Below are 27,009 nucleotides of genomic sequence, written 5' to 3'. Positions count from 1 at the left end.
CCAGCACTGACATCATAGAAAAGCACTTACGGTTTGTGGCACAGACTACTATAGTAATTTTGAGATCCCCCTCCCGCAGCCCTCTTGAGGTGACATATCAGTAAGCTGGTCCAATGTAAATTTTATAAACTAGTTATTGCCTAGAGTTCAACTTTAAAATATGTTGGGAATGACTGATAGAAAAACGTAAGCACAAAGATCTGTCCCTATAATTTATGATTTTAAATTGGACTTCTTTTGACATTTGAAAGAACTGCTTGGTGCTACCAAGTTTTGTGAATGTGGTGCAAGCCGCACTACTTTGCTTGATCAGACAACAATTAATCAAGTTTTTCATTACAGTGCACCTTAAATTGTATTAGGGTTAAAAAAAAGCCCATAGTCGACACCCTCCCAAATAACCTACCTGAGCCCCTCTTCTCAGGAGGACTCTCATTGGCTCCTGCTGCTGTCAATCAAATCCTGTGAGGAAGGGGCAGGGGCGAGCTGCACTTTTTGTGTAAACAAACTGCCCGACTCAGGAGCGCACCTGCACAAGTGCCCCCATAGCAAGCGGCTTGTTGGGGGAGGCACTCAGTAAAAAGGAGGAACCTAGATCGCTGGCGGGGGTCCCCAAAAGAGGAAAACTTATAAGAAATTAAATCCTTTTACAGTCACTTTAACACAAAAATGTAACGACTAAAGATTTAGTTAGCAGTCTTAAAACCCATACTAGATTATTATTCCACTGTACTAATGTCAACGGTGCTGTAATTTATGGATCATATGATCCAGTGTGGGGCACAGGCAGGAATCTTTAGTTAAAATGGACAACATCCATTGCGTTTCCAGAAGGCACATGACCCTAGTGCTAGCTTTAGTGACCCGATTTTTGTTAAAGCGGAAATGTTCGATTTTTATTTTATATTGATTTTTACCATCCGTAATGGTTCCAAGATTGTGTCAAAAGGACCTACGTTTTTGAGTGTCTTTATTTCAGTCTGGTTTTAAAGCTGAACTCCAAAATAAGGAGATATTGTGTAAATACAACAGTCATGTGTATTCTTATTTGAATCTCAGTGTGCTTAGTGTATGTCTTCCAGTTCTCTGCAATAATCCAATGTGAAACATTTCCTTTGTGCAGAAGCTTCCTGAATTAAAGATCAGTCCCTGTCGTGCGCTTTCCTTGTGCAGGGTGATTGATCTTGTATTTGCCCCCTCATGTAGGTCTTTGTAGGCAGCCTAAAGTGGGTGGGCCTGCTGGGTCCCTCCTACAGCTATGTTGCACAGTGATAGTGCCATGTTAACCATGTAATGCCTGAAGTTGCAAAGATGCACACAATAGTTTGATATAATTTTGTGGCTGCTATATTTAACCACTTAAGCCCCTGGACCATTTGGCTGCCCAAAGACCAGGGCACTGCGTCGCTTTAACTGACAAACCTCTGCAGTTTTTATTTTTTGTGCTATGAACAAAAGCGACAATTTTGAAAAAAATGCATTTTTTTTTTTTACTTTTTGCTATAATACCTCAGTTTAGGCCTGTACGTATTCTACATATTTTTGGTAAAAAAATCGCAGTAAGCGTTTGGTTTGCGCGAAAGTTAAAACGTCTACAAAATAAGGGAAAGATTTATAGCATTTTTTTTTTTTTTTTATGACTGAAACATTATGGCGGACAGATTGGACACTTTTGGACATGATTTTGGGACCATTCACATTTTATACAGCAATCGGTGCAATTAAAAATGCATTTGTTACTTTGTAAATGTGACTGGCAGTGAAGGGGTTAACCACTAGGTGGCGCTGTAGGGGTTAAGTGTGTCCTAGGGAGTGATTCTAACTGGGGGGGGGGGGGGGGTGCTGGGCGATGTGTGGCACGACACTGATCACCGCTCCCAAATACAGGGCGCTGTGATCAGTGTCATTAGGCAGAACGGGGAAGTGTTTACATCAACATTTCCCTGTTCTTCCTCCGTGAGACCATCACGGGAACCGCGATCACACTCACGGAGAAACTACAGGTTCAGGTTTTTTACCCTAATGCATTAAGGTGCAAAACCTCAAGGGTTTACAACCCCTTTTAATATGATCACTATCTTTAAAACAGTTTTTTGAAATGATCAGTCATGTTTTTCAATATCCAAAAATTCACAAATTCTGCCAGGGTATGCAAACTTTTGAGCACAAACATGGTTTTGGGGCTAGAGTTTGGCTTTTAAGCTTCAATTATCCCTTTTACCTTTTTTTTTTTTAAATTAAACCTGCAAAAGGGGAGGTGGGGGGGCTTAGTCATCTGGGGTGAGTGTTAAACTGTATGAAACAATGGTGAATGAGACATTTCTTTCCCAACCTGCATCTGACTTTATGAAAGAGCATCATCATATTTGGCTGGATCTTGTACTTGTTTTTAAATGGCCCAAAAATGTAAATTTCTTGTATCTTGGCCACAAACTAAGGTTCTCCATTGTTAAAATGCTCAATTCATCTCGTACTTCTGCAAAAACATCTTCAGGTATTGCATATGTAATGGAAGACACTTTCACCAGTGTAGAAGCACCTTTTACAAAGTTATTTTCAGGAGCAGTTTAGAATACATGTTATACCACTGTTGTTGGTCCTGGGATTGCCAGGCCTTTTCTGATTATCAGATGCAACAAATGACGTCCAATTTTATTGACCAGTTTGGCTTCAACGATGAGAAGTTTGCTGACCAAGATGACCTTGGGAAGTGAGTATGCCTTCTTGTGGTTTTTAACATTTTGCTGTTTGTGTCTGCTGGTGATTTTTCTAAATACACTTAGTCTTTCATTCTGTTTTAAATCTCTGTTGTGATTACAGCACAATAACCTATCAATTTGCTTGGGATTAATTGGGCTTTCACGCAAAACCTAATTTTGTGAAACACAAATCTTTTAACCATAATTCTGGGGGGGTAATATTACTGTAACTTTCCTTCCTCTCTGGATTTTTTGTCTTTTCTGGAGTTGGTGGTGGGTAGTACTTAAAATGGTCACCCAGTGGGTAGCCAGTGTTCAAGTATCACGTGAACATTATGCTGTAGCTGTTGTACTGGTCAGTGTTGCCATGATTGTGTACAGTTTTTAAACTGTTTTTTCACTCCCTCAGCCCATTAGGTCATTACATGTACTGCCTTCCACAGTTTGCTGTGCGACAGCATGTATGACTCCCATAATTAAATTGCAGTATGCATGCCCCACTTAATCTCTTCCCCGTCCTGGTTTTACAGTACCAGTGCTGCTGCTTTGCCTTTGTGTGAATTTTCTTGATGAAAAACTGCTGTTCAGTTTTTCTTGTCTACACGTTCCTCAGAGTTAGCGCTGTAGCTGGCTGTTCTGTACCATAGCACGATATGTGCTTTATCATCAGCTGTTATTTTTATGCATACAATTTTGTCATTTTACAGTGTCTCATTTGATCGTGTCTCAGACATTAACTTCACTCTCAACGCAAATGAAAGCGTGAGTATTGAACAAATCGATGCATCCTGGTACTTTGTGTTCATGTTTTGTGCATGTTGGTTTTTCAACTTTGCTGAAAAGTCTAAATTGCTTGGTTTGTTAAACAAGTTTATATCTACCATGTTATAAAATGAAAGAATGCTAATATTTCCACTGTCCTATAATATTTAGTTTTTGTTGTGGTTTTAGTCCCTGTTCACACTGGTGCGATGCGGGAAACCCTGCAATTCAGTGCCAGTTCCTGCATTGCACCTGAATCACACACTGCTTCACACTGAGATCTGCGAACCCCTGAATGTGACCATGTAAAGTTATTGACACCCCCAGATCCGTTCCCAGTTTGAACTGTCAAATGATGCAGGAATCAGATCTCATTGGTGTGAACACCTAACGATCCGAATCCAGTGTGGACCAAAAAAGGGTCCTGCACCATTTTGGTGCGAATGCGATTTCAGCCATACAGTTTATATGGCTTAATTTGCATCACACAGTCATCGCATGTGATCTGCACAGCAATGCAGTGCAACCTGCATGCAATGTCTGTCATTGCACAAGTGTGAACCCAGCCTTAGACTGCACTCAGACTTCTACTGTGGGTAAACGTATGCGTTTTTAAGACGGCGTATTCAAATGGGCCACCAGCAGACCAGAAAAAAAAATTGCACCTTTACTTTTTACCATCAAATTGTATTACAATGCACTTTAGTTTAATGCTCATTTTTACCTGTGCGCATCCGTTTAGTGCATTGGGGTGCCTGAACAACAATGCAAAGGGCCATGCATGGTGTATTGCAGTAATGCAAATGTGTGAAGTAGGTTTTTGGGCATTAAGCCCATCTGACCGTCTCCCATAGTATGCCTTCTTTCTCTGAAGGTACATTGAGGTGACTACTCCTTGTTCCTCCTAGGCATCCCTCCCTTCTTCATTAGGGCATCAGTGCAAAAATGCAGCACTTAAACAAAACACTTATGTACTTTTATTTCTCGAAGTCCTCTACAATAGCTTCCCATTCACCCCCCCCCTCCCCTCTTCCTTTTTTTTTTTTATTTGTTTAGGCTAACATCGCTTTGTTTGAAGCTTGCTGCAAAGATAGGATACAGCAGTTTGATGATGGCGGATCAGATGAGGAAGATATTTGGGAAGAGAAAAATCTTGCATTCACACAGGATACTCAAAGAAGATCCAGGTGCATATAACGGTTTATAACTTGCCCCATTCATGGTGGTCTTGCAGAGCTTTAGGCTTTGCTTTTATTTTATACCCATAATTGTGAAAATTTGGCATATAAATTATTATAATTGGGAACTAATTTGCAATTTATGGGGTTAAAAACTTTTGTCATGAGCCAGAATGGCCAGAGTTCCTGTGATTGAGATTCAGTGAAATATGCCATATTGATAGGTGTACTTTTTATATCCATTTTTGCTGCGCCGCTGTATAGAACGGTTTACCAAGGATCTCCACTTGTGATAAACAGCCCCATGCTGGGGCTACAGCTGCTGTGGAGCCTTCCTCTTGTGCGGTCATAAAACACGCAATGGGCCTAATGGTATGATAATGTTGGGCTTTGCTTCTTTTTTTTTTTTTTTTTCTTTTTTGGACATGTTTTCTGTGCAGTGAATTTATGTATTTGCCTTTCCCCTTTTTGGGTTTAGTATAGCTAGAAGCTTAGTGTGGCGTAACAATGATATTCATTTAGCATTGCCTTAAAGGAGAAGTCCAGCCTGAGCTCATTTGGCTGGTCTTCTCCTGGGTCACAGGAGTGAAATTCGTTTTGCACTCCTGTGAGCAGTTTTCAGCAGAGTGGTCTGAAGTCTGCTGACGTCACCAAGATCATTCCAGGCACCGCGTAATCCCTACTTCCGAAGTCTGGATCCGCCAGGTGCCTGGACTGATGGTAGTTTTAACCTCCCAGCGAGGTGCTGAGATGGCCGCTCCCTGGCCCTCCACAGCTTAGCGCTCCAGTGAGCCTGGAGGAGCAGAGCTGCTGATTGACAGGCAGCATCTCTCCACTCAGGGAGGTGAGAGAACTGAGCCTTCGGTGGCTCGGTTCTCAGTGAAGCAGCGGCGGTGGACAGATTGGCCAATAAAAAAAATAAAATAAAATACTTCTCTTTTAAATGTGCATTTTGAAGGTGAGCATTGTAGGATACACAGGTAATTGTAGAATTTTTTTTTTATTATTATATATTTTTTTTTGAGGTTGGTTTGTTTGCATCCTGGCTTTTTTTTGAACATGCCTTATGTTAATATAGCTCAGGAAGCACAGACAGTGAAGAGAGTACGGATTCTGAGGAAGAGGACTCTGTTAAACAGGGATTATTTGAATCAAGCACAGTCAACCAAGAAGATAAAATGGAGGTGGATGCTAATGAAGGCAAGTCTTATGAATTTACGGTTTTGCATGTTATACTGTGGAATTTTGTCCTCCCAGCATTTAATCAGGTTTTAATGTCGGATAATCTAAAATCGATCTCTAAAGGTAAATTTCACTTGAAAATCAGAACTTGCAGCAATGTTTGCTGTATGGCACCAGTCTATCCTGTATTTTGGTTCAGAAGGTACACTGTTTATGGTATATGTATATATAGGCCCCATTCATGCCTGCACATTTATTTTTTTATTTTTTGTGTTTACGAAACGCGGTACGAAGGGCATGTGGCGTTTGTAGTGACATTGTTAACGGCAGCGCAGATGTGTATTTTGCCACGTTCAAAAACGCAAAATAAATGCGACAGGAGCTGCTTACTGCATTTGTTGCGTGCTCGACAGGGCACATTACAATAGTTTGCCTCACATGCAGAGTGATCAAGGGAAGCTGCTGTTAATGGTCCTGTACTGGTGTTATGATTCCCCCAACGCCTCTTGCCTCTCGTCCACCCTAAGTGGCATCACATACAAGCACCTGAGATGGGCAGGGAGGGGTGGCAAGGAACAGCGCAAACACTTAGGATGTTGCTTCCTTGTGCTGCTTTACATGTACAGGAGGTGCGATTTATGGTCAACTAGGTGGGGACACAATCTACCTATCACCTGCGATTGACAGGTAGAATGCAGTAGAACTTGAGAAACCCTGCTTCTTAATCTCACATACTTGGAACCTTGTCAATATAGTATTTAAATTTTGTTCTAGAAGTTTGCATTGGATACTGGTGATACAGGAAGCTGAGTGAGTGTAACACTACAAACGTCAAGAAGTACATTCAGTGAACCTATGAGGTGCTCTGTGGATACTTGACAAAGGCAACTGTGGTCTTGGCTAGGTTCAGGTAACTAGTTTTGGCAGAACTGCAGTGGCCACTGGATAGCATTAGTAGCTCGCTTATTGGCTTCAAGAGGAACTGCAGTCTGCTCACATATTTTTGTAATAAAAACATTTTTGTCATTCCGAAGCTTCTCTCCAACCACTTTGCATATTTTATATTATATTTAATATATATATATATATATATATATATATATATATATATATATATATATATATTCGATTCTGTACTTGCCAAATATGCTGCATAAATCTCCCTCCACTAAGTCTGGCTGCAACCATTTTAACTGTGGGCAGCTGAAGCTGCTGCCTGTTCACTTCCTGGATTTACACAGAGGCACACCTCCAGCTCTGCAGCCCTGTGGCTCTCACTGGACCTCTTATGACTCATTCCCCCCTCCCTTCCTGAGAAAACTCTCATGAGAGCTGTGTATGTCCTAAGGCTAGGCTTATTACCAGACAAAAAGTAATTGGTCTGTATAAGGTATTTACTGGCAGAAAAAAATGTTAGACTATCCAAAGTTTAAAACAACAAGGATAGAAGATTTAATAGATGAAAATATGAAAAAAATGACTCGAGGTCCGTTTTACTGTGTTGGCTGTAATTGCTGTTCGTGTTTGGGCCTCGGCATCGGAGTCTGCTTCTATAGCAGCCACAGTAAAAGTCTGTCATATTACATAGAATGCAGCAGAAGAGATGCAGTTTTTGTTTTTACAGGTTGCAGGGAGGACTGATTGGGGGGGGCTGTTTGTGTAAACAAAATCCTGAGAAATGGCTTATAAGAGTATTACTAGAGCTTGTATTGCAACAGGACATGGAGGCAGCAGTGGAAGCCATTGGCTCACAGCAAGCTATGCAGGCAGTTTAGTTTAACGTGATTGAAAATGTTTTTTTTTTTTTTTTTAAACCTTCTATACATACCTGCTCTGTGCAATGGTTTTGCACAGAGCAGCCCCAATTCTCTTCTGGGCTCCCCCATCTGGCGCTCCTTGCTCCTCCCCCCTGCCAATGTCCCCCATAGCAAGTGGCTTGCTATGGGGGCACTGGTGTGGGTTCAAACCCGAGCCACACATAAATGACACACACGGTGGCTCTGCCCCGCCCTCCACTCTCTGCCCACAGGCTGTGATTGACAGCAACAGGAGCCAATGGCTTCCACTGCTGCCGCCTCGTCCAGTGAGGAGAGAGCAGAGCAAGCCCCTGCTCTTGGGCAACAGCGTTGGATCAAGATTGGGCTTAAGTAAATATATGGGAGGAGCTGCAAAAGGTAAGAAAACCTTATACCTTTACAACCACTTTACTATTGCTGCTGAGCCATTTGCTGGCTGTACAAAGGCATATGCAAAAAAAAAATTAGTGTATTTTTCAATGAGCCTACTTTACAACATTGCGGTGCTTCCTGGTGCATTAAAAGTACAGCATGCTGCATTTTTTTCACACATAATAAATGTACCAGAGCGCATGTGAATGCACCTCAATTGCATGTAAATGCAGTTCATTTAAAAAAAATCATAAAAATGCCTTAACAGAAAAGCAAATGTGTCAAATGCACCGCAGTTACATTACAAATGCATGTAAATGCACAAGCAGAACTGAACGCAAAGGTGGTATAAAGAAGCCTTTTTTTCCAGATGCAGTGACTATCGGGGTTAAAATTTCTACTGCTAATGTAGTTTACCTGAAGAAAAAAATAATTTAAACTTCTATGCAAAATAAGCTCTGATTAGTTGCTTTTGTTTGAACATATTCCATCACTTGCTATCTGTTTCTATTTCTTTTAGCAAGCAATTGGCCAGCAACCTTTGATATCCCAATGGAAACTGCACATGTAGCCAATTTAGATTCAGTGGGATCAGATGTGTGGAGCACAGAAGAGCCATTGTCTACAAAAGAAACTGGCTGGGCCTCATTTTCTGAATTCACATCCTCGGTTAGGTAATTATATTTTACAGTTGCTATAATCCCTTCTTAAAAGGAAATTTATTTCCTGCTGTAAGACGCAAGATAAAACGGTCATCTTTAGGGCTCTTTCATTTGAATCCTAAAGCAGCCTTAGGCCGAGTTCACACTGGTGCGACACAACACTCGTCCGACTTTGGATCCGACTTTGCCCTGCGACTTGATGTCAGACGCATGCGACTTCAATGAACGGGGATCCGACTTGGATCCCTGCCAATACCAGGCACTGTGTTTGGTATGAATCTTGAGGGGGAACTCCACGCCAAATTTTAATAAAAAAAAACGGCGTGGGTTCCCCCTCCAAGAGTTTACCTGGCCCTTCGGTCTGGTATGGATTTTAAGGGGAACCCCCTACGCCGAAAAAAACGGTGTGAGGGTCCCCCCAGAATCCATATCAGACCACCAGCTCGGATAAGGGTCTGGTATGGATTTTTCGGCGTAGGGGGTTCCCCTTAAAATCCATATCAGACCGAAGGGCCTGGTATGCTCTTGGAGGGGGAACCCATGCCGGTTTTTTATTTAAAGTTGGGCGTGGCATTCCCCCTCAAGGTCATCAGAGCACAAGTCTCATGCCAAAGTCAGATCAGGCAAGACTTTGATCTGACCTCAGGGGATATTCAATGGGCTGAAGTAGGATCAAAGTTGGACCAAAGTAGTGCAGGGAGCATTTTCAAAGTCGAACCGACTTGTGTTGGACCAGTTAAGACGGCTCCCATAGGGAAACATTGATTTTCACATGTCATGTGACATGAGTTCCCAATGTCGGAGCGGTGTGAACCCGGCCTCAAAGCGTATTAACGCATCTGTAGGTTTAATGAGCATTTTGGATTGGTTGTACAGGCATTCATTTTGTCAGGTAAGGCTCCTCCGACACCCTGTGAGATGGCTTTTTTTATTTTGTACTAGGCTAAAATGGGAAATGATTACATTTGATGCTTTGCAATTGCATCTTAAATGAACTGTAAACACTATAGGTGTGTTTACAGTACGTTTTTATGGCACGCTTGTGGTGCTTTTCAATAGAAGTTAATGGAGGCAGTTACAAAGCGTCGGTGCCTTCCAAACTCTGCATGCAGCGTTATTTTTGCCTCACCACAATGCTAAAGCTGCAGTGTGAACACCTCTTCTGCTACCTAATTATAAAAATTTTGCGAGCCATTGAGAAGCGTTCGGTAAGCACTAAACTGCCTATTTCCAATGTCTGTGAAAGAGCACTTAAAGCGGTTGTATACCCGCTGAGGCTTTTTTTTTTTTTTTTTTTTTTTTTTTTTTTTTTTTTTTTTTTATATATACCCCTGTAAGGCAAAAGGCATAATGAGCTAGAATGCACCGCATACTAGCTCATTATGAAATACTTCCCTTAGGACGAGGCGTCGGTATCTTACCTGGTCCACGCCGAGGTAGCTGACATGTTGCCTCGGCGTGTCTTCCGGGTATCGCGGCTCCAGCGCTGTCAGTGGCTGGAGCCGTGATGTCATCACTCCATCATGCGCGTGGGAGATTTCTTGTCTGGCATCTGCCGGGCCTTCAGCCAAGAATCCCCTGTGTGCATGTGCCGCTGCAGTCAGCGGCTCATATCAAGGGGAATATCTCCTAAACCGTACAGGTTTAGGAGATTTTTTTTTTTTTTTTTTTTTTTTTCCTACACGTAAGCCTTATTATAGGCTTACCTGTAGGTAAAAGTTAAAAAAATTGACTATACAACCGCTTTAAAGCAATGCAGCATTTCTCTGCCTAGTTGAAGGACACCTGTCATAAGACAAACATCAAGGCTGATATTGCTGACCTCTCCTAAATACACTCACCGGCCACTTTATTAGGTACACCTGTTCAATTGCTTGGTAGCACAAATTGCTAATCAGCCAATCACACAGCAGCAACTCAATGCATCTAGACATGGTGAAGACTTGCTAAAGTTCAAACTTGAGCATCAGAATGGGCAAGAAAAGGGATTTAAGTGACTTTGAACGTGACGTGGTTGTTGATGCCAGACAGGCTGGTCTGAGTATTTCATAAACTGCGGCTCTACTGGGATTTTCACGCACAACCATCTCTAGAGTTTGCAGAGAATGGGCCAGAAAAAGAAAATATCCAGTGAGCAGTAGTTGTGTGGATGAAAATTTCTTGAGGTCAGAGGAGAATGGGCAGACTGTTTTGAGATGATAGAAAGGCAACAGTAACTCAAATAACCTCTCGTTACAAGCAAGGTATGCAGAATACCATCTCTGAACGCAAAACACATCAAACCTTGAGGATGGGTTCACACCTATGTGAATTGGATGTAGGTTTCTCCACATCCAATACGCATATCAGGAGATTGTGACCAGCTCTCTATGGAGTTGGTTCATACATCTCTGCTGCGAATTGCACAGGGGTCCGTTTCGGGTCCGAATTCAGCCAAACATTCGGGCTGAAATCGGACCTGAAACTGTGGATGGAGACACACTGGACCCCTGCTTGAGTCGGAGCATGCTGCGGTGTGAACCCATCCTGAAGCAGACCACCACACTGGGTGCCACTCCTGTCAGATAAAAGCAGGAAACCGAGGCTACAATTCGCACAGGGTCACCAAAATTGAACAATAGATTCTCGTCTTCGAGTCATGATTTCAGCTGCGACATTCAGATGATAGGGTCAGAATTTGGCGTAAACATGAAAGCATGGATCCATCCTGCCTTGTATCAATGGTTCAGGCTGGTGGTGGTGATGTAATAGTGTGGGGGATATTTGGGCCCCTTGGTACCACTTGAACATCCTTTAAATGCCACGGCCTACCCAAGTGATGTTGCTGACATTGTCCATCCCTTTGACTACAGTGTACCCATCTTCTGATGGCTCCTTCCAGCAGGATAATGCACCATGTCACAAAGCTCAAATCCTCTCATCACTGGTTTCTTGAACATGGCAATGAGGTCACTGTACTCCAATGGCCCCCACAGTCACCAGATCTCTATCTAATGGAGCATCTTTGGGATGTGGTGGAACGGGAGATTCGCATCATGGATGTGCAGCTGAAAAATCTGCAGCAACTGCGTGATGCCATCATTCCAGTATGGACCAAAATCTGAGGATTGTTTCCAACACTTGTTGAATCTATGCCACAAAGAATTTCGGCAGTTCTGAAGGCAAAAGGGTCCAACCCGGTACTAGCAAGGTGTACCCATTAAAGTGGCTGGTGAGTGTATATTACATGTGTGCTGCAAGCTGAATCTTTCCTACTGAATTCCATCCAGAACAATTTTATGCAGATATGGGGTTCTGACTTAGGCTTTATGTACACACACTGGGTTGACCGCCGGGTGCAGGAAAATGCAAAACACAGCAAAATCTCACTGCAATTTTGCAGCCGGCGGTCAAAATGTTCCTATCCTGAATGCGATTCTTCTGCATTCAGAAGGTTGAACCTCCCCTAACCGCAGCAACTTCTAAACTCTTGTAAAAGCCTATGTGTACATTGACACACAGGCTTATATGGAGTTGAGTTTAGGAGCTTTTGCACAAAAACGCCAAAAGCTCCTAAACTCAAGTTTAGAAGCTGTAGTGTACATGAGCCAGAAGGTCAGTATAATAGCAACACAATTTCCTTTCTTTGGTCTCCTGTGTTAGGTTTACATTAAAATGTTTGCACTTTTAATGATCTGTTTTCTACCTGCCCCTAGAGTGACTAGTGATGGTGAACCTTGGCACCCCAGATGTTTTGGAACTAAATTTCCCATGATGCTCAACTATACTTTAGAGTGCATAAGCATCATGGGAAATGTAGTTCCAAAACATCTGGGGTGCCAAGGTTCGCCATCACTGCGACAGACATGTAAATGTATTACTAGGTGATGCTGTTATCAGTGTGTTGCAAACCGCCCTCTAAATATTCCTAGTGGTTCTTTCTTTCTTTCTTTCTTTCTTTCTTTCTTTCTTTCTTTCTTTCTTTCTTTCTTTCTTTCTTTCTTTCTTTCTTTCTTTCTTTCTTTCTTTCTTTCTTTCTTTCTTTCTTTCTTTCTTTCTTTCTTTCTCTTTTTGCAAAACTTTAATCCTCTAAAATTTGCTTTATCGAGCAGACGTAAAAGTGGTTGAAAACCTGTAGAGTAATGAAATTGTTCTTTTGATAGTGCAAAGGACACGGCAAGAAGTAATTCTCCGGTTGAAATGGAAACCAGTACAGAGCCAATGGATCCACTGAGTGTCAATACCTCTGCACAAACTGAAAGTAAGTGGATTTTTTGAACATTTTAAAATACAAGTTTACGATTGTAACAAATTCTGCCCTAGTACTCTTCAATAGCATCCTGACTAGCCTCCATCCACCATGGTGTGCATACTTCTTCCGCTGACAAAAGCAGCCTCTTGGATTATTGACAGCATGTTCAGTACAAATATAGTATTGGACTTGCCGTGCCTGCTCATTGATGTCCCATAAACTTAAAGGAACAGACCCATACTGCGGGAGTAGTAATCGCTTCAGATCTATAGGAAGTTTGTGTACAGGCATGGCCATCCCAGCATTAAATGTTCACTTGTTGAGCTGTAGATAATTTTAAGCCCCAAAGGGCTTCAGTGTTGAAGCAACATTAACCACTTCAGCCCTGGAAGGATTTACCCCCTTTACAGATCAGTGGAGTTTCCACTTTTGTGTAGAACTCCGCTTTAAACACTATTGGTGTTTAAATCAGAATCAGCCTTTCTGGGAATTTAGCCACAGGAGATGCTGATATGGGAGCAGGTCATTGCATGTAAGCTTGGGGCACGATCTTATTACAGTAAAGTTGAGAATGCAGAATTTGTTAAATTGTTTCCAGTTACTGTTGCAATGGATGCCAGTTCTGATGGAGAAGAGGAAGTGGAAAACTCTGATCAGATGACAGAAACTGTGATGAATGGAAGCATGAAGGAAACCCTCAGCCTTACCGTAGATGCAAAAACAGAGACTGCAGTTTTTAAAAGGTAAAATGGCTTTTATGAGAACTTCAATGCTTTTGGTTAACTTTCACATTACATTTGTTTTAAGATATTTTACAAATCATGTAAGGGTACACCCATAACACTGGTGTAAACATGAATCGCGGTTTCTCTGAGCGAATCAGATAGGCTCTTTATTTTCAGGATCTGATTTGAAGTTTCTTTGGCAGTCAGAGTTGAAAATCATCCAGGGCTTTTACACACCATGTTCATTGAGCTGCATTTTTTCTGCACACCACCAAGCATGTATGGCATGAACAGGGCACATAAAATACAGTTTGTGCCATGCTTACGAAACTCATGTACAATGGTCTGCCAAAAAACTGCAGTTAACGAATATGCCGCAAACAAGCTTATCTGTATGTGTACAATTTCAACTTGAGCTGCTGAGCACTATAAACAGGTTTTTGAAACCTGGGCCACCTGCTATTGGCTGGATTTGAATGTACAAGCTATTATATAGGAATCTACTGGTACTAAATAGCCTTTTTTTGATCAATTTAAATGGCACACCGGGAGCAACTCTATCAGTGAAAAAGGTTGAAAGAAAAAAAACTGCTAAAGATGGCCTTTTTTATACTTGCCTGTCCCTCTTCCTGTTTCTCAACTGTTCCACTTAGAGGAACCCTGGTGGGTTTTACTTCCTCTTTATTTCCATGCAAAGGTAAAGCATAATGGGTTACTTTATGCATCGCATAGTAGCCCATTATATGTCACTTACCTGAAACCGAAGCCTGCGATGTCACCATTGTCCCCACTAGCAGGGAGCGTCAATCTTCGCCCCTCTTCCTTCCGGGGCAGCGAACTCCGGCTCTGTGACTGGCCGGAGTCGTGTGACGTCACTCCCGCGCATGCACCGCCATTCATGGCGTGACCCTTATTAGAAACACCATGATGTGCCCTTTCTAAAGTGCGCATGCGCCAATGTCATCGGCGCTTGGCTTTTTTGAAAATGTCTCCTAAACTGTGGAGGTTTAGGAGATATTTCCAGCACCTACAGGTAAGCCTTAATATGGGCTTACCTGTAGGTAAAAGTGGTTGTATAGGGTGTAATGGCTTTACTACACCTTTTTGAGGAGCCATAGCCCACCTTTTTCAAAGGCTTTGAAAGGCAGGCTTTGACTTGTTGAAACCATGCAACAAAGCTATTTTACCGTCCTTGTTCACCTGTGGAAGCCCTTTGATTACCTATTGTAAGACCTCTTTCACACTGAGGCGCTCAAAAACTGCCCATAAAACGTCGGGTGTTATTGTGGTGCTTTTGGGGTGCATTAGCGCTGTTTTTGCTGTGTTAGCGGTGCGCTTTTTAACGGTAAAGAAAAAGCCATTTTGAAGCGCTTCTCATTCATTTCAATGGACATGGGCATTTTTAAAGCGCTCCAAAGATGCTGCTTGCACGACTTTTTCCACCGCCCCGTGTGAAAGCTTCTATTGAAATTAATGGGAAGTAGTTTCAGGTGCTATTTTTAGCGCAAAAGCGCCTCAGTGTAAAAGAGGTCCAACTTGCGCTAGAGAGAATTTGTTTTTTTATTTGCTCTTCTAGTCAGAAAAGTAATATTTCATATTTTTCCTTGTTCTTAGCCCCAGCCTACGGGGAAGGTTAAGGCCTCATGCACACTGGGCTGAAAAAAAAACCTCCCCTTACAGGTATTTGGCATGTTTTTTCAGCCTGTAAAAGCACCTCTGCTAACCTATGTGTTTGTGCACACACAGGTGTTTTACAGGCTGAAAAAAATCCATCAAAGGTGCGTTCAGGATAGGAACTAAAGAGCAGAAAAATGCTAAAGGGCTGTAAACTTGCCTAAACACTAGACCGTTTTCGGTGCATTTGAGCAGTAATGCATTCCTGTGGCAAGAATAAATTAATATTCTGGCCAGTGGAAGCCAACGCTCAAATGCTTGATAAGCTTAAACGCCTGTGCAATATACGTGGCTTTAGGTGCGGTTTTTAAGCAGCTTTTCTCCTGCCATCTTTCAGCGGTGCAAGACTAACACCTTGTGTGCATGAATGCTTTTTCTTTCTTCTCCTTTTTTTGTATATATTCTGCTTTGCTCAAAGAAATGCATTTCCTCTGTCTCATGCCAAATAGAGTTTAAAGTAGATCTCCAGCTGCACAGCTAACCAATATATCTAAATTACTGTATAATATGCCCTACTGTTTTTGTATTTCTGTTCAGCCAATTCTGTCATTCACACACATCTAGAACACAGGGTTACACCAGTATTTCCTGTTGCAACTCTGCCACCTGACAGCTTACCGACCAGGGAGCATAATCACACTGCTGAGGGTCCTCTGTGCTTTTCTTCAACTACTTCCCGCCCATATGACACTGTGGACGTTGAGTGACGATATCTGGAGGATGCCTGTGGCAACAGGCTTCCTCCATATATGTGTGTGTGTGTGTGTGTGTGTGTGTATATGTGTGTGTGTATATATATATATATATATATATATATATATATATATATATATATATATATATATATATATATATATATATATATATATATATAATATTCAGCTGTTAATTCCTTGCAATGTAAAGGCCATCCTAGCAGCTCAGTAGAAGCTGGAGTGCTATTGCAGGCAGCGGGAGGGACGTAATCCCCCTCCAGCCACTCTCCAGGCTCTTCCATGCAGTCGGGAAGCCGTAGATCTGATCCGGTGGTGGCACTGGATTACCACAGAACTGATCAAGGAACCGATTGTCCCCGGCCATCTTTATGACCCTGAGAGACCAGAAACTACGCCGTGACATTACTTCCGGCTCTGGCAGATGTAAACACTGACATTGTTTTCCCCTAGAAAGCAGAGATCTTTGCTTTTGTTTTGTAATTTTTGTCACGCTTTCCAGGGTAGAGGCGATATCGCCATAGAGAGGACCTTTCATGCCTTATTTCTATCACAAGGGATGTTTACATTTCTTGTGATAAGAATAAAAGTGATCCAAAAAAAAATTAAAGGGACAGTGTGGGGGGGGGGGGGGGGGGGAGTAAAACAAATATAAAGAAGCAAACGCATACATAGGTCACACCCGCATATGTAAACGGTGTTCTTGGCAATAATTCTAGTGCTAGATCTCTGCTGTAACTTAAAACTCTCCATAGGCAACAATTTAATTTTACAGGTTACCAGTTTAAAGTACCATAGTTTGGCGCCATTCCGCAAGCATGTGCAAGTTTATAGCTTGACTTGTTGGGTATCTATTTACTGTTTTACATCTCATATATTTTACAGAATATATCATGTGTGTTTTTTATTTATTTTTTTTTCCCTTTGTTTGAAAGTTTGCTGTGCAAATACCGTGTGACATAAATTGCAATGATCATCATTTTTATTCTTTAGGGTCTCTGCTAAAAAAACATATATAATGTTTGAGGGTTCTGAGTAATTTTCGAGCAAAAACGACAGAATTTTTTACATGTAGTGGAGAAATGTCAAACTTGGCCTGGGTGGGAACTGGTTAAACTGCCTTAATATGTCTTGCTTTACTGCTAGTGACTGAAAACAAGATAGCCTGTCAGCACTGTGAATTGCAGTAGGCACAAATTATCTCACTGGCCACAACCTCCCAGCTCAGGTAGCCTTTTGATACATGCTTATTAACTTTGAGCGTATAATTGGGCTAAGTGTGTGTTCTGTTCTTTATTGAAGGTATGTTCTAAGTGTACATTGACTGCTCAGTTTTATGGGGCTGAGGCCTGTAGTTGCTGCAATAAATGATCACTGTGCTTTATGCAGCTCTGTCCACACCACACACTACCTGTACTAAGTAGCATTCTTTTTATGCCTGCTTCTCCTCCTTTCCCTCTTCATTGCACACTATTGGCTTCAGAGTGTTGAAATCCTATTGGTATGTATCTCTTGTACACTGTGCAGGTTTTTCATATATATCCCCCTTATACCAGTTCTCCCTTCTATATATTTTGCATCCTCACTTTGTTTTTTGTTTGTTTTTTTGTGTTTTCAGTCCATGGAACATGCATTTTTTATTTTTTTATTTATTTTTTTTGTGTAAATCTGCCAGAAATTAACTTCCTGATTCCAACCACTGACACCCATTGCATGAATTCATTATTTTTGATACTTTGTTGCATGATTTTATATGGTTTTACGCCTCACCAATGACTTCTTCTTTTCCAGTGAGGAAGGGAAACTGTCTACCTCTAATGACCCAGCCTGTAAATATGTTGTGGAGAGCTTCGATTCCTCTATGGAAAACCCTCCAGTTTCTCAGCCAAACAGTAGCAACCAAGAACAGAAGTAAGTAGATGGTACTTTAACATACTGGTAAGCTGGAGTGATTATATATGTGCCTGAGCTTAAAGCGGAGTTCCACCCAAAAGGGGAAGCTTTGCTTATCTGCCTCCGCAGCCACATTTGGCATCTTTTTGGGAGAGTGGGTACCTGGTTTTGACAGGTACCCACTTCAGCTGAGTTTGCCGTGGCACCCCTCCTCCTTGCCCCGCAGCCGACCCAGTTAGAGAGCACAGCGCGCTTGGCGCAAGCACAGTAGGAAACCAGCTGTGAAGCCACACGGCTTCACTGACGCTTATCCTTAGTGGAGATGGCATCGGCAGCAACATCTATTAACTAGCCCTCTTTTTGTTTGTGTTTTTACAATGTATACAGTCAGCAGAAGGTTAAAACAACCGTCAAGGGGAATTTAAACTAAAGCTTGGGTATAAACGTTTGTGTTTTTTTTTTTTTTGTTTTTGTTTTTTTTTGTTTTTTTTTTTTTTCCAACCAGCAGGTTGAGCCAAAAAAAAGACTGACAGATTCCCTGCATCAACACAACTGTGTGCGATGTGGGGATCTCTCTCGCTGTGCTCTTGTAATCTGACAGGGCCATTGTCTGCAAGCGCTGATTGAATGCTGATTTTCCAGCAAGACCATTCGACAGAAGCTGGTCGTTAGACCAGCTTCTGTTGAACAGACAGCAGTACACATGTACAGAAAGTAGACTGGTTCCTGATGACATTTCCAGGCTTAAGAAATCTGAGCTTTTTCTAATTTTCAATGCCACTGCTGGTCGCTGAGGCACAGAAACAGACCAAAAAGATATTTTTATTTTTTTGCTGAACTTGGTATTTGCCAACAGAATGTAAATGCTTTTAGGAATGGAGCTGTTAGGCAGTTTACATTAAGGAGCAGTACAGGTTTACTTTAATGGTACCTCTTGGCCTACTAATCGCAGGCTTTATCACACTCAACCTGCACAGTTCATCTGAGATGTACTGAACAGTTGTGCGTCAAGGTAATGCATTTATCACAAAAGCTATAGATTGATCCTTTCCTACAGTGTTGTGTTCTCTATTGTAAAGACAGAGCAGAAGCTCTGGGAGGGTTAGAGCTGAGCAGCCAACTTTGAATAACCTTTAGTACGTCTACTGTAAACTTGAGGATGAATTGCTCCACAATGCTTGGTAAATAAGGGGAAATCCCGAGATGGGATCACCTTGTCCCAACACAGCAGTCAAAAGTGAATCTTTTTATCACTTTGAAGAAAGAAGGATACAGTTTATCTTCATGAGGGATATGTTTGATGTCGCCACCTTAGAAGCAGGATGCTAGGTGCAACTAAATCAGGAGGTGACCCTCTGGTAGTGGCCAGCAGAATGTAAATGCTTTTAAGAATGATGTTGTGCAGTTTACATTAAGGAGCCGTACAAGTGTACTTTTCCTTTTCCTGACACGTCGGCACAAATTTGCCAGCTGCTTGAGGTCTCACTCGCGGTGCAGAGGGACTGCTCCTTGTGCGAGTTGCTACACAGATGCCCCAGCCCACACTTTTCATCCCACTGGTCTGGGCTCTGAGGTGGGAAAGAAAGGACCGGTGCCTTTCTCTCTGCTGTCGGGCATCCCGGCCCAATCTGCTTTGTATGCTTTTACAGAGTATCAGTGCAATGCCATGCCACACACCTTTCCAGAATGGCTGCTCGGGGACATAGCCAGCTTATGCATGAATGAACACAATAACCTCCACATACTGCCTGGTGCTGACCTAAGGGGTGAGACTTTCCTATGGCTGAGCAGTACATGTCGGTGGGGTGATTGTCCGTAGTTGGCACCCCTGGGTTGCTGACTATCACCGCCATAGGGGATTGCCCCGGGCCCAAGACATGGTACAATGCTGCACAAATTAAAATTCAGTGCCATCCCTTACTCCTCCAATTAGCCTCCCTGATGAGCTTACCTTTTTCTATGGGAGCTGCACTATGTTGATATTTTGGCAAATAGTCTGTTTGCCATTTTTTGGGGGGTTATGGGGGCTACCATCTCCCATTGCTTTTTGTCCTTATAACTTACAGCAGAAGACTGCGACTCTGGGCTTACAAGACTTGGTCACATCCAGCCTACGCAGGTTCTCTGCCTGCGTGGTTTTTTTTTTGTTTTGTTTTGTTTTGTTTTTTTTTCTGTGCGTGAGCAATTCGGGGCAGCGTTTATCAAAGGGGATCTAATCCTTCAGTAGTGGACCCTACAGTTTTTTCCAGATAAATAAGACTGCACCTGTCTACCTGATGAGTCCCGAAAAAAGGGAAACTCTTTGGACAGGATAATAGCAGAGTCCAACATGTTCTGTGTATGTGGTTTTTGGGGCACTTATTGCCTGATCCTTGCCTCTGCCATTGGACACTGGCTAATGGAAGGCCTGGCTTTGGGTCAGAGCCACCCTCACTTTTCTGGAACCAGAAGATTAAAAGTTTCAAGATCATCTTCAGTTTTTGTGTAACGTGGCCTGGTCTCCCATCTGCTGTTTTTTCTTATGGCCACTGCCCTCGTCTTTCTGCTGATATACCTCTTACGGAGACTCTGGCAGGATGGTCTCTCTCATATGACTGTTTTCAGCCGGGGTCAGCATGGTCAATCCAAGGAAGGTGCTTCCTAAAAGGCCTTTGGTGGGAGACTGCCTCTTGGTGTTTCTCTGGATAAATCCTCAACAACATACATCGGTGGCAAGAGTTCTTCCTCTAAGCCAGGAAGAATAAGGCCCCTCCTCCAAGGACAGGGCTTTAAGGTCTTCCATCTCCTCTGAAATTAAACATGCAGACAACTTTAGGCTACCAAGCCTGCAAAGAAGCCCCGCTTCCAAGTACAGGTGTGTCCTACCTCCATCTCCTTAAGGTTGGGGGATGTTTTCTGCAGTTGCAGACTGCTGGCTAGAATTCTGCGGTTTAGGGGCTCCTAGCTCAGGGAGCAGTAGCACTAGTACCTTCCTCCGTTAAGTTCAAGCATTTCCAATCCTTTTTCAGCTACTAAGTACCGCACCCTTCCAATTCTGGATTTAAGCTGCTTGAATGCTTTCTTAAGGGTATGTGAGCTTTGCAAGAAATCTGTGCACTCAGTGGTAGCTTCCTTATGTCGTTGACTTTCTAACCTCCATCTAGGCTGCTGGTCTCCATACTCCTTCTTTTTTTTTTTTTTTTTTTTTTTTTGCTGCAACCTTCTGTTCAGTGGAGGCGCTACCTACCAGTTCATAGCCCTTCCTTTTGGACTGGCATTGGCACCATGAGTCTTCACCCCCAGCTACTGTCAATGGCCTTGACTATCTTTTCTAGGATATCTGGATGTCCTGCCCCTGCAAACTCAGACTCCATACATCACAATCAACATTCTGGAAGACATTGGATAGACTGAATCTGTACAAGTCAGTCCTCATGTCCTTCTCCCCATCTGATGTGCTCACTCTGTACACTTGGCTTCAGTCTCTTTGCTCTTTATCAGTTTAAGCTGTTGGTCTCAGGAGGGGGCAAGTCTCCCTGCAGCATCCTGGAACTTCAGGCAATCTGTCCACTCTCCACAGGGTGTTCCAGATTGGCGTACCATTGGTAAAACCACGGAGGGGCCTACGTCTTTCCCCAAGAAAACACAAGGAGCTTGGCTGAGGCTTCAGAGGTGGACCACATTCTCAATCGAGCAGAATTTCGCATTCTAGGTGTGGGCAATGGGCTAGTGGACTATCTCAGTTGGGTTTGGACCAGGAGGAATGGTTTCTGCAATTACAAAATTATAAATGATTAAATAAGGGCTACAAAATTAGGGCTGCAGAGCTCCTTGTCAAATACTCACCAATGTAATATGGTGTGGCTCTCTAATTAAAAAAAAAAGTGCAATGTATTAACACCAATAAAAAAAAAAAGGGGGGAGGGTGCTGATCTAGAAACCAGAATAATTGAGCCTCCAGTGTATTATTGACAGATGAAAAAAAATATTCAATAAAGCATTATTATTCTTTTTGGTACATTGTATAAGTTGAATTGCAAAACCTAAGAGATTACACTCCCCTCCACCAACCAATTTGCAAGTTTACTTTTGTATAACCATATTCAATAATGGCAAAAAAAACTTGTCATGTAAGGCTATACAATTTTACTGATATAAAAAGTCCCTCTGACAGGTGAAGGGTAGTGTAATCTCTTCTGACTTTATAGGGATTTTTGTATTCGCTGTAAAATTCTTTACTGAGTTTTTTCAAAGGACACAGCGCCCACCCAGTCTTTTTTGCGCTCTCTCTCTCTCGCCCGCTCTCTCTCTCTCGCCCGCTCTCTCTCTCTCGCCCGCTCTCTCTCTCTCGCCCGCTCTCTCTCTCTCTCGCCCGCTCTCTCTCTCTCTCGCCCGCTCTCTCTCTCTCTCGCCCGCTCTCTCTCTCTCTCTCGCCCGCTCTCTCTCTCTCTCTCGCCCGCTCTCTCTCTCTCTCGCCCGCTCTCTCTCTCTCGCCCGCTCTCTCTCTCTCGCTCGCTCTCTCTCTCTCGCCCGCTCTCTCTCTCTCGCCCGCTCTCTCTCGCCCGCTCTCTCTCTCTCGCCCGCTCTCTCTCTCTCGCCCGCTCTCTCTCTCTCGCCCGCTCTCTCTCTCTCGCCCGCTCTCTCTCTCTCGCCCGCTCTCTCTCTCTCGCCCGCTCTCTCTCTCTCGCCCGCTCTCTCTCTCTCGCCCGCGCTCGCTCGCTCTCTCTCGCCCTCTCCCCCTCGCTCTCTCGCCCTCGCCCTCCCTCTCGCCCTCTCGCTCTCTCTCTCCCATCCGCCCGCTCTCACTACTGCTCGCTACTGACTGAATTACATGTTGCAGATGAAAGGGGGGGGTTTGACCACTACCAGAGGCGTGCTATTTGTTTAGTTGCACCTAGCATCCTGCTCCTGAAGCTGGCACCATCAAACCTCTGTCATGAAGATAAGCTATGTCATTCAATGAACTCTGATAAAAGGATTTTACGGCGAGTGAAAAAATCCTATTGCTCTTGTTTCCCTAAATCATGGCGAGATTCTCAGTGTATTGTGGTCTGTCCTAATAATGAATTTTCCCCTCACTGGTGATGAAGGGTTCTAACCCTTCATCACTCTAAAAGTTTGTACTGCAGTTCCATTTTAAGTTTATATCTATTTTTACTAGTTCCCTAGCATGTTTCCTGAATTCCTTCTTGCACCACCTGGATTCTAGTTTGTTTACCCAGCTTGTGTCCATGTTTTCTGTTTTTATTTTGTCTTTGTTCTAGTCCAACTAAACAACTGATCTTTTTTATGGCTTCTCTAGGACACCGGAGCAAATTCTTCTAGACGGAGCTCCTGCAAATGGCCCAGTATGATGTGCAATGCCTATTAGTGGAAGATTGCAGACTGATATCCGTTGGGATTCTAAGTGGTGTTACTTGAGGATATTGGCAAAGGCCTGCCGGCGCCAGTCACTGCTGCACTAACTTTGCAAGGGATCAGGACCAGCAACATTTTATTTTTTTTTCTTAGGTTTTAAGGTGTTGTACAGACTTGAAAGTGTAAAAAAAATTGCACATTGCAAAACAAGACTTTTGTGTATGTTTATATTGTATTGTATTCTAAACAAAACCGGTGCCCTATGACTTAAGAACTCACCACTTCAGTAATAGTGATACTATGGTTAAAATGGTTGTAAAAATAGTTTTATAAAGTGTATACAAAAAAAAAAAAAATCTAATGTATTTGAAAGCATAACTATTTGACAATTAGTGTGACCAAAGTATTTACCAGTTCATGCATTTAACTTTATTTTTTGTTCCACATTGTACAATAGTCAGTTTTCTCTCAAAAATATTCTTTGATAGAACTCTTCCTGTAAATGTAATAATTGTATTTAGGTTACCAAAAGCGATCCAAATATGGGTATTTTTTGTTCCAGTGTTTCAAATTTTGCAGCAAATCTTATCTGGTTATCCATTGCTGTAATTTTTTTTTTTTTTTTTTATTTTTTTTTTTTTTATTGAACTCAAATGTTTATTGGTAGATTTAAGTATTTATTACTACAGTTGACAGATTGTTATTGTAAAGCCATATGTTCTGTCTTGGTTTGCGCAAGTCACAGGTGAAAAGTTTCAGTAACGTGAAATCTGCTCACCTGCCAATTTTTCATTTGGGAGTTTTTTGTTTTTTTGTTTGTTTTTTTTTTTGTTTTTTTTTAATACATGGTTTTTAATTTTTATGCTGCTCCCATATGACAGCAGGGAAAGCATTTTTATCATACATTTTTAATATCCAGATCAAACTTAAATTTGCATGTCAGGTGTTTTCTGTGCCGATCTGTGAATTATTTTTATATACAAGTTAAAAAACCAGTTATTTTATTTTATTTTTTTTGTCCAAAACTGGTTGTACATAAGTAGTGATTACAAAAAAAGCTAATTCTATGTAATTTATAATGTTTCTATATTCCTCCAGTTCGCCTTCTTGAAGCAGGAAAAGCAATGTTCTGTTCCCAGTCTGACACAAGCGTTGCCCACCTCTTGCACATCTTTTTTTGTAGATGTAAATCTAATTTTCTGAATAGATTCTTATTGGTTGTGAGACCTCTCCTAGACAGGTATTTTGAGAGAAAAAGACTCTACACAGAGGCCAACAAGTTTTAGGCGTAGTCTCCCATGCAACGTGCCTAAGCATTACATTGCATATTACAATAAAAAGGAAAATATGCTTTTTTTTCCTGGGTGTCTTTTACCTTGTTTAGTTTGATGCGCATTTTTTCTAAATACTTGTTTAAAGCAAAACTCTAACTCCTCCAAAGCATAACTAAATGTAAGAACAAAAATGTTATTTTTATACAGTAACTGAAGGCAATAACTTAAGTAATTAAGGAGAAATCTTCCAAAGGGGGGCACTAATTTCTGGTGACTAAGGGATTTCCCTAATTTCCTATTGTGACAATGGGATAGGAAGTGAGAGGGGAATCTTCCCCATTGTGACACAGATAGCAAAAATCTAACTGGGGTTATAACCCTCATTCATGCTATCCAAAATGAAAAGTCTTGCCTTCAGTTCTACATTAATCATTTGAGGTACACAGGGTCATGGATTATACTGCCACCTTTAGCAGAATGGGACACTTGCATTACATTAAAAAAAATTGTTGAATTGGTAGTATATCTCTTACACTCATGCTTCAATTTTTAAGCTAGTGGCCTAGGAGAATGGATGTGTAAGCGAAGCATCAATCCAAAAAGGTGCTCAGGGGACTCATTTCACACAAACATGCTTACTCATCCAGTAGTCGCCATAGTCTGGCCAGCAAAGACCCACACCTTTTTTTTTTAAGCTATGCGCTGAGTCAGCTGTGACTGCCACATCCTGCCCTGGGGTGGCCATAAAGTTAAACCTCTTTCAGGGACACGCATGACTGGGCACCTGATATTGTGTGACAGTGCCAACCTGGCCAACGGCTCCCCCACATTGGTGGGTGACAGATCTGTCTCTGGAGTGTTACTTCCAACCTTTGTGGATCGGTATGTAGATGCTTCCCTCCCCGAGCATTAATACTCCCTGGGGTGGTTGGTAGGGGCGAGTCCTACTGGAGTACACTCATCCCTTTCTGCTCTGGCCATTTAGGGGCTGTCTGGTGTTACCTTTCTCTTTTTGCTTTGTGAAGATGCAGAAGTTCAGGATGGATCTGGATCATCTGGATGATCATAATAATGATCTAGTCTTCTGCAAAGACTCAATTCTGTACTGATGTCCAAAGTGGTGATCACAACGTGCACCCTGTGGGACATCTGCATGGGTTCTGAACCTCAAGAAGTCTGCTTTGACCCTGACCAGGAGGTTGGTATATCTGGGTCTACTCTTCAACTATCCAAAGGCCAAAGTGTTCCTCCTGCTGGACAAGCCCTGGAAGCTTCTGTCACCTTTCTGTCCTGCAGGTAGGCTTTCCTGCAATCCTGCATGCAGTTTCTTGGTCTCATGCTGTCGACATTTTTGAAGTGGACCTGTACGCATTGTTCCATAGAAGGGGTCTGCAGAAAAATCTTGTCCAAGTGGGGCAAGTATCCCCTGTCCCTTAGCTGCTCACTTCTTAATTCATACTTTTTTTTTTTTTTATATATCCAAGGGTTCAGCATGTGGCTTTGCCAGTGCAACCAGCGTTGCCACCTTGGGACCTTCTCTGTAACTGCGGTTGGCCCACAAAAAGGCCTAGCAGTTGCCTCCTGCCACCATATCTCATTGGAGCAGGTTGATGGCGGTTCAGGCTTCACCCTGGTAGAGCATATTCTGTAATCAGGAAGGGAAGCAGTTTGATAAGTTGTTAGTGCCTCCTCTAACATCAGGCGTCTGGCTCAAGTTTGCAAGGCAGCTACCTGCTTTGTAGTGCATTCCTTTACCAGGTTTTGCAAGGTTGATATGTTTTGCATCATTGGATGCTTGTTTTGGCTGCAAGGTTTGGTAGGCTGCTAATTGCAGTTCACTTGTTTTCCCCTTAGGATGGAGAGCATTTGTTTGTTTGTTTTTTGGGCCGTTGCATAGTTTGCCTGTTTTTTTACCCTTCATTGAGACACTGCTTTGGGATGTCCCCCTTCATTGAGACACTGCTTTGGGATGTGTCTGTCTTCAAGCTTAAGAGGAGCTGTCTGTCAATGAATTCAAGAGAAAATTGGATTTTTGTTTACTCCCTGTAAAATCCCTTTCTGAGTTCGACGGACACAGTACCTTTTTTGGATTTACACCAACTACACTATAGATGGTGTGTGGAATTTGGTATGCTGCCTAATGTCCTCCTCCTGTAGGTGGTGCTCTAAATACAGTCAAGATTAAGTGCCGGTTCACACAGGGGCAACACGACTTGCAGGTCGACTCACCGAGGCGACTTGCACACGACTTCAGTGGCGACTTGCAAAACGACTTCTGTATAGAAGTCAATGCAAGCCGCCTGAAGTCGCCCCAAAAATACTACAGGAACCTTTTTCTAAGTCAGAGCGACTTGCGTCGCTCCTATTAGAACGGTTCCGTAGTACAGAACGGGACGCGACTTGTCAGGCGGCTAAGTCGCCTGACAAGTCGCCCCTGTGTGAACCGGGGCTAAGGTCTATGTCTGTCATTGATCTCCGAGAAAGGAATTTTCTGGTAACAAAAATCCTTTT

General features: G+C 42.5%; 1 protein-coding gene across 6 annotated transcripts in view; it reads left to right on the top strand.

Moving 5' to 3' along the window:
- Positions 1-24,581, top strand: part of PPP6R3 (protein phosphatase 6 regulatory subunit 3) — a 145,430-nt gene extending 120,849 nt beyond the window's left edge. Inside the window, exons 17-26 of one of the 6 annotated variants that reach the window (XM_073604575.1) lie at positions 2,664-2,710; positions 3,407-3,461; positions 4,518-4,648; positions 5,718-5,839; positions 8,510-8,663; positions 12,794-12,891; positions 13,481-13,625; positions 17,478-17,495; positions 17,786-17,905; positions 23,169-24,581. In XM_073604575.1, coding sequence (XP_073460676.1) covers positions 2,664-2,710; positions 3,407-3,461; positions 4,518-4,648; positions 5,718-5,839; positions 8,510-8,663; positions 12,794-12,891; positions 13,481-13,625; positions 17,478-17,495; positions 17,786-17,905; positions 23,169-23,220 — 942 coding nt within the window. In that variant the 3' untranslated portion in view covers positions 23,221-24,581. Of the gene's footprint in view, positions 1-2,612; positions 2,711-3,406; positions 3,462-4,517; positions 4,649-5,717; positions 5,840-8,509; positions 8,664-12,793; positions 12,892-13,480; positions 13,626-17,477; positions 17,496-17,785; positions 17,906-23,168 lie in introns of all 6 variants that reach the window. The other 5 variants (XM_073604573.1, XM_073604571.1, XM_073604576.1 and 2 more) reach the window with 5 other exon arrangements.
- Positions 24,582-27,009: the final 2,428 nt, after the last annotated feature.

The sequence above is a fragment of the Aquarana catesbeiana genome, linkage group LG11 (genome assembly GCF_042186555.1).
Source record: "Aquarana catesbeiana isolate 2022-GZ linkage group LG11, ASM4218655v1, whole genome shotgun sequence".
Lineage (NCBI taxonomy): Eukaryota > Metazoa > Chordata > Amphibia > Anura > Ranidae > Aquarana > Aquarana catesbeiana.
This window is presented reverse-complemented; position numbering and strand designations above follow the sequence as displayed.